We start from the raw sequence: 8,478 nt of genomic DNA on the forward strand, positions 1-8,478 counted from the left end.
ATGCTGGGGTTTTTAAGATTGGGTGGTCCAGTTCTAATCTCCTCTTGCTCAGCACGCTTGGGATGAAAGGGAGCAGTGTCAAAGCTCACAGACCACGTTATCGTAACCATTCTCTCCCATGACTCTGGCAGAGTGTGCCTGCTGGCATAGTAGCAGCATGTGTGATTGATGTTGGTGGTAAATGGATCAAGGTTTGGTTTTGTGAAAAATGTTCTTATATTGAGTTGGGCTTAATTCCCATTTGTGAAATTTTTCTGCAGATCTGCTGAGTGTGTTTGTCTAGTTGTTGACTGCACCAGTCAAGTACTCTGCTATTGACAAGACTTGCCACTAAATGGCCCAATGCCACAACCTCTGAGCTTCTAATGAGAGAACATGTGATCTTGTTCCTCCCTGTTTGCTTGTATAAAACACAAAGGTCATGCTGTCAATACAAGCCAGGACCAAGGGAGCTAAAAAAAGCATTTAATTTTTATTTTCATTTTCAGTGGGATCCGCCTAAAAATAAAAAAGGCCCTCTCCTGGAGCCAATAATGGCACTGGGGATCACCACCCCCCAGTGCTGGCTCCTGCAATGTCCCGGGGTGCCCACCCCTGGGACATTGGTGTTTACTATGGCTTGGCGGAAGCATTTTCAGAAAGACAAAGCAAGTCCCTTTCCACGAGACTGTAACGTGGGTAAAAAAAAGCCCTGTATTCTAGAGCTTCATTAGGTATGGATCATGTGAAATATATCTTATCTATCATAGAATTTTTTTTTAAACAAATTCTAAACAAAACCATTTTGTCTGCTGTGAAATATAAAACGAAAACAGCATAACAATAAAAGTATGCAATGAATTATTTATGTTTAAAAATGTGCAATTTTCCTGAGCTTTGTTAATAAAAAAGATTAAAAAAAAAAAAAAAATTACACAACTATTGAGAGATCCAAAACATGACAATCAATTTTCTCAATGGAATAAAAATATCTTCTCACAGAGAAGACATAATACAAATACACAGTAAACTTTATTACAAATAAATAAAAAATCCTTTTTACGAAGAGATGTCGACGCGGCGTTTCGGTGAACAATTTCTATTTCTTCACCTTCTTCAGGACATCATTTTCAAATCAATCTAATTCAATGAGTATGAGACCCAATATATAAGTCGTCTCGAGTATTCAATGGCTCCAAACCCCTCAGTAGGAAAGAAAAACTCAGTGATTGACGTATACGTAGCGATTGTCTGTATAGGAGCGCAAAGCTCCAACTGTTTATGATAGAGCAGCCAGCAATCCAAAATTAAAAAGCCAATTAGATATAGGCACTGTTTCCGTTTTAATATTTTTGAAATAGAACTAGAGATCAGCTATACATTAATCTGCAGCTGTTTCCAGTCGTTCAGGCCTTTTCTCAATATTGCCTTATACTCTCCATCCAATCCGTATTGTGATGATCACCCTGTGCTTTGATCACGCTATGCTTTAGATTATCACAATGTCGTGCAGTCGGCCTCCCTGCTCTATCAATGTTACCGGGTAGGGGTATGCCGAAGCATTACCGCTCCTGTCAAGCCATAGCAAACTAGGCTCTGGTTCTAGCAAGCGAGAGCATAACAAATTATATCATTTACTAGAAGTAGACCAGAATTGCTTTTGGAAAGAGGGAGCTGCATGTTCAGCAGCTCCAACTGTCCAAAAGCAATGCTGGCTCCCGCAGGACACAGGGAGCCGACAGGGACCGTGGGGGCCTTCAGGCTCCCCCGTTGTCCCAACATTGGCAGTGGGTGCCCTGGTTTGGGCATAGGGCACCCACAATTGAGGCCAGGCCCCAAGCTATGCGGTCCCCAGTGCCAAAATTGTCCCGGGAGGGCTCCCCACAATATTTTTTTATAAAAAGGCTGGGCCCTGGGGATGGCTCTTTTTCACTTTAAACAAACCTAAGAAAAAGAAAAGGCTGAACCATGGGGAATGGGGTCCCCGAGGCCCAGTCGGCCCAGGAAAGGAGGACCACGCAGCCCCCCTCCCGTAAAAAACTAATTACAAACAAAAATGCGGGACCAGAAAGTCGGCAAATGAAGTTATTTGAGATGTCATCATTGATATCATTTGAGAGGTCATGAGTGATGTCATTAGTGATGTTACTGACTATGTCATGGGTGATGTAAAATGTGAGGTCATAAGCAGTGCAATGCAGGGGAGTAAGTTATAGTTAGCTCAGCTAATTATAATGGTTGAATTTCACTTCTGTTGTACGAATGAAATGTCAGTCTAACTATAACGTCCCTGTAACCTTTGGGGTTTTTTCAGTGAATTTCTAAGGTTTTTTTAATTCTATTTCCTAACTATAATGTCCATATTTTTTCAGGGAATATATATATACAATAATTTGCTATTGTGCACGAATCACCCCAACCTGGGTACTTTGTCGCACGGTCAACCCAAAATTTTAGTGTAAGATTGAGAACAGTTCCGTTTTTAATGCTTTCTTGAATTTTTTGAAGTCAGGTCAAGCTTGGACAGGAAAAGGCAATTTATTCCAGAAGGAGGGAGCCAAACAGGAGAAGGCTGTACTACCCCGTCTAGATCGTCGAATGCGTGGGATCAATAGAAGACCCTTATCACTGAAAGGCGAAATTCCTAGTAGGATGTTAGCACTTAATCTTTTGACAGAGGCAGTGGTACTCTTTACCCTCCAGATCTTTATAGGTTAAACAACATATTTTGTAAACTATTCTTTTCTTTACTGATAGCCAGTGTAAGGATTGTAGAAGAGGAGTAGAGGGCGTCTAGGAGGCCGGTTGCTGATCAGCCGTGCGCCCATATTTTGTACTACTCGAAGTTTAGACAGTAGTGACTCATTGACAGAAGCCAGTGAAGTGTTTTCAGAATCCAGCCAATTTACAAGAGCCTTTACCAGGGTCTTTCTGGCTATCAAAGGAAGAAATGGCAATGCTTTCTTTAGCAGCAAAAAAGAAGTACTTGTGGTAGATAGAACCTGTTCCTTCATTGAGTTCCTAGTCAACCTTAACTCCAAGGTTTTTTGGTACCTTACTAGGAGTGAGGACCTTGCCTAACTTTGGTGGCCACCAATCTGGAGTCCACAGATCTTGGGCTTTCTCAAACAGAATGGTCTCAGTTTTCCCTGGATTCAACTGGAGAAAGTTATCTAGCATCCATCCTGCAATAGCCTTCATTCTGACCATGAAACGGTCCTTCACTTTGTCAGTATCCTGATCGAAGGAAATGACCAACTGTGTATCGTCCGCATATGACACGGTATCAAACCTGTATGCTCTGATGACTTTGGCCAGGGGTGCCACATAAATGTTGAACAGTGTAGGGGTCAAGGATGAACCCTGCTGAGCCCCTTTGTGAACCCATATAGGCCTGGATTTAAAGGCTCCCAGTGAGATGCACTGCCTTCTGTCTTTCAAGAAGTCCTGAAACCAGGCTAGGGCAGACCCAGTAATCCCAATCTCTTGTAATCTTAGAAGTAGTTTACCATGAGACATCGCATCAAATGCTGCGGATAAGTCTAAGAACACGAGTATGGCTGGGGTGTTAGCATCCAGGGAGCACCTGATGATATCAGTTATGGCAACCAAGGCCAATTCGGTGCTTTTCTCGGCTCCAAAACCTGATTGTGAGGGGTCCAGGATCTAGTTCACTTCAAGATAATTAGTAATTTGTTTGTTGATTAAACCTTTCAGCAGCTTACCTAAAAGGGGGAGTAGAAAGATCGGTCTATAATTGAAGAGGATTGATGGCTCCACGTTATTCTTTTTTTGAATGGGTATAATCTGTGCAGATTTCCATGCTGAAGGAATTTTTCCTGTCTCGATCAATGAGTTGAATAACAAACTTACTGCAACTCAAGCTGGCTAGCCAATAGGGCTATAATCCTGGGCATACAGGGGTCCATTGGGGAGCCAGAGTTCACTCTTTCAAACACATGCTGAATTTGTTCCCGTGTACAAGTTAGAAAATTGTCCATACTGTCGTCCCTGGAATTAGGAAAGGGGCTGTTGTTAAACTCTGCGCTAGATTGGGGTGTTTTATTCATGAAGTTTTGATAGTTTAAGTTGATCTTCTCTTCAAAGTAATCAGCAAGAGAATTGCATAATTCCTGCATAGTGGATGAGTACAGGCAGGGGGATAGATAAAGTCCTTAATGCTTTTAAACAGTTCTTTAGAGGAATTGCCTGCCCGATCAATTGGCTTGCTGATATACAATTTGTGGGCCTTTTTGATATTTCGGTGGTATACAGAGTGTTGCCTTGAAAGCATCTTTATCATCTGAATCATAGCTCCAGTGCCAGCGTCTCTCTAACTTATTCCAGAGTGATTTTCAAGCTTTAAGCTCTGCAGTATACCAAGGTACAAGAGTTCTATTCAAAATATTTGTCTGGGTTCTAAATGGAGCATCGCTATTGAAGGCGAAATTTAAGGCACATTGAAATTCCACCAGCATTCGATTAACTTCTAGGTCCTGTTTGGATTTGGGGAAATCAAAGACTTCAGAGAAAGAGTTTGGCGAGACATGGTGCCATTGTATCATAGATCCTTTACTGCTGGGTTAACCCAAGTCAGACTTTTCCTGGTTGGCAATCTGGAAATAGATCAGCACATGGTCGGTACATGTGAGGGGAAGGGGTGGGTCACAATGTAGAGCATTGGTGTTTGTAAAAATCAAATCCAAGGTATGGCCAGCCAAATGTGTGGGCCCTAGAACTTTATGATGGTGGCTCAACCTACCTAAATCAGCTAGGAGCTGGGATGTATCTGTATCTGATGATAGTGATAGTTAAAATCTCCCAATAGTAAGAAGTTTTGGGCAGAAAGCGCATGAGTGGCAATGGTCTTGATAAAATGGTGCTAAAATCTTTTATGGGCCCCTGGGGGACGATTGAGCTGGGTACCTTTCCAATGAATTGTTAGGGAAAGTTCTATTTTTAAAATACATATTCCTACCCAATCCATATTTAGGCTTTCAATAAGAGAAACTCTAATAGAATCTCTAAAGAGAATAGCAATACCCCCTCCAGGTCTGCTAGCTCTATCAATTTTAATCATACGATAGTTCAGTGGGAGAGTCTGAGTGATAGCAGGAATGGAGCTGGGGATCAGCTATGTTTCCGTCATCAGGCATAAGAGAAGGAAGAAGATCCCAATGTTGAGTGTCGTGCTTAGGTAGGGATCTTACATTACATAAGGAACTCTTAAAATCGTGTGTGGAATGCAAGAATTGAGAAAACTGTGACTGAAATGAGGTACATGTTCCCAGAGAAAAAGAATTAGGGGAAAAAACAGATGCCATATCACCTGGCCTTAAGTCGCTTGAAGCTGTTCACATCAGAACCCGCGGATCTCTTGAGTCTCACAGGGATCATCACTCAGCCCCACATTTTTCAACATGTACATGACATGGCTGACATCTTCAAAGCCCATAGATAAACATAATCTTCTACGCTGTTGACACCCAGCTCATTTTTTCCTTCTCAAATGACACTGTCACCATCAAAACAAACTTCAAACAATGCATGACCAATGTGACCAACTGGATGAAAGAAAACTGCCTCATGCTCAACACTGACAAAACTGAAGTGCTGATCTTCGGCAATAAGAGCACACCATGGGACTTCAGTGGGTGGCCTGCCGAAGTTAAACCCACACCCATCCCAACCGACCATGCTAGGAACCTAGGCCTCACCTTGGACACCAACCTCACCATAAAGTCCCAGGTCAATGCTGTCACCTCCTCATGCCTTCACATCCTCCATATGTTACAAACAATCTTCAAGTGGCTAACACGAGACACCTGACGTACCATCACACAGGCTCTAATCACAAACAGATTAGATTATGTCAACACACTCTACGCCGGCATCCCAACCCATCTTCTTCACAGATTTTAAACCGTCCAAAACGCCACCGTTAGACTCGACATCCCGCGCCGAACCCAAACCACACCACTCCTCAGAGAGCTCCACTGACTCCCAAGAAGCGCTGCCAGTTCAAAAGTCTCACACATGCATTCAAGTCACTACACAACACAGGACCCACATACCTCAAACACCAGCTTCATTTCCACTAACCCATCAGACAACTTTGCTCAGCATCACTCTCACACCGCATCCTCAGAAGCAGAATGGGAGATCAATCATTTTCCTACCAAGCCGCCAAATCCTGCAGCAACCTAAACCAACAAATCAGGGCCTCCTCCTCACTTCTTGATTTCTGCAAAAAGCTGAAGACCTGGCTTTTCTATTAGTCTTCTTGTGGGACCATCAAGACTGCCTGTACTCAGGCCCAGCCTCACCACATGCTTACACTCACCTACTCAGCGCCTGTATATCCTCACAGGTGACAAACATAGTTCTACATATCCACTTTACATTATATTACATTACGCTGCAGAAAAAGAGGCCCATATTTAACAATTTGGATAAAAATGTTAAATAAGAACAAAAAGAAAATAATAAATGATACTACGCACTTCTCAAATGAAATAAGATGCACTGTGCGATAATTTAAATTTACGAAGAGTGAACAAATTATTGTTAGTGCACAAAAATTATCAACTATATGAAACATTTAAAAAAACGATTTCATAAAACCACAAAGAGGGCCCACATTGTCACCAAGCCCATATACAGATGGAGCTTGCTTCTAGCAGTTACATTATTCTCCAAAGCATTGCGCCGACTCAATGTCTTTTTGTGTGGTTCTACGACAGGCAGAAACTGAAATGACGGAGCCATCGTTTGACAATATGTATTTTGTTTTCCAGAATGGTTCTTCTAACCAGAGGCGAAGATATAACCCTCGACCCCAAAGCTTGAGGAGCAATGGGCAGCCAGCTCATGAGCACAGACATATAGATCCAAATACGAGAAGCAGCTCTGGATCTGAAGACCAGCTACCCCTACACAATGGCTTCAGGAATAGAAACAAAGGAATGACGAAGAATGAGGATCCATATTCAGCTAAAAGGACCAACAAGAACCAAGTGCTTTCTAACTCTTCTCAAGGGAAGCAACCAGAACTAGAGCCCAAATTACTTCATGGCAAGGTTGCAAGTGTTTCTCACTGTCGTTTACAACCTACCACACTGGAGATCTCGGCGGATACCACAGGGCGTTCAGTAAGAACTGTAACCTTAGTGGCATGATCACTGAGAACGACTTCCTAAAACAATTTCATTAGTCTTAGATTAGATAGGCCATGTTCTTGCCTTGCATTTTGATTAAGATGGGGCAAAGCTTTTATGAAAATGTTTACGTTTATCTATCAAATCTTTCATATGTCTTGTATATTTGGAAACTTCCTCAGAAAAATACATTCCATCTCCAGTGGCTGCAGAATCAAATGTGCATAACAAAACCTGTGAGCACAATTGTTTGAAGCTTTGCTGCATGTGACCTCGCAGATTCAAACCTAGGTTTCCCTAACGCCTCATTCATACATTGTATGGGATCGACTGTTGTTACGGGTCCCTGAACCTCTTCTCTTATGGTGGCTATTTGAGGTGGGTAGGTGGACCATAGACATACATTTTCACTGCAGACCTGCAACTGTGGAATTTTCAGACTCTTGCTAATGAGCACATAATCTACTCACTCTGCTTCTAGAGCCTACACACTTCTTACTTTGGCTTCATAGACTTATTCTGTTCACCTCGGAGTGACCTAACTGGCACTGGAACAATGGAGTTTCCATTAAATTGATTCCACTACCCATGGTCCAGACAGTTGTGTTTGTACAACACTGCAACATATGCACTGTTTTAATTTACGTTTGATTGTTATATGAATGTATGCTTTCGTTGTGTACTAGAAACTACAAAATCTTATTTTAAGTAATGAAATTAAGACTATAATTGAACTTTCAAGCATTCTCACTAAAACCTTTTTCTTTTGAGCCAATTAAAAATGACTTCATTAGTGCAACAATTGTAGGGAGATGTTGGAAGTGTTTTTCTTTTTAGTCAAGTACACCAAAGAATCCAACATCGTACTTTTCAAGCCATTTCCCTAGGAAATGGCTGAATAATAAAAAGATGGGTACACTGAAGGAAAGAAGGCGTGCCTAATGGAGAGACATTCAGGTGCTTAAAGGGAACACGCTTTGCAATGGGCAGCATATTTCAACAGAAGGCAAATCCTAGAATGAGAGGTTGCAATATGAGTCTAGCGGTGGACCATGAAGGGGTGGGACCGGGAAGGGCAGTGATGCAGTGGAGTTTACCAGCTCTACACATTCATACACACAACACTCGTTTGGACCCACATACATTCATACACGCAATGAGCTGGAAAATATCCACTGGTCATCAATTTCGTTTTACTCTAGGAAACTCTTTACACCAGTATTCTTACCATTCCTGTCTCCTGAGTAAATGAGCTGTCGAAAAGATCTAGTAGTAGATTAGAATAGGGAGGAAAGACTTTTAATTTAACTTTTAATTTAAAGAACCACATACTCTGAAGAAG

At 41.9% G+C, this 8,478-nt stretch overlaps 1 protein-coding gene across 3 annotated transcripts in view; it reads left to right on the plus strand.

The window, feature by feature from the left end:
- The window catches only part of SPATS2L (spermatogenesis associated serine rich 2 like), a 141,211-nt gene extending 133,279 nt beyond the window's left edge, over positions 1-7,932 (plus strand). For all 3 annotated transcript variants that reach the window (XM_085648691.1, XM_085648692.1, XM_085648693.1), the window contains exon 13: positions 6,777-7,932. In XM_085648691.1, coding sequence (XP_085504817.1) covers positions 6,777-7,157 — 381 coding nt within the window. In that variant the 3' untranslated portion in view covers positions 7,158-7,932. The remainder of the gene's footprint in view (positions 1-6,776) is intronic.
- Positions 7,933-8,478: the final 546 nt, after the last annotated feature.

The sequence above is a fragment of the Triturus cristatus genome, chromosome 3_2, assembly GCF_964204655.1.
Source record: "Triturus cristatus chromosome 3_2, aTriCri1.1, whole genome shotgun sequence".
In the NCBI taxonomy this organism is placed as follows: domain Eukaryota; kingdom Metazoa; phylum Chordata; class Amphibia; order Caudata; family Salamandridae; genus Triturus; species Triturus cristatus.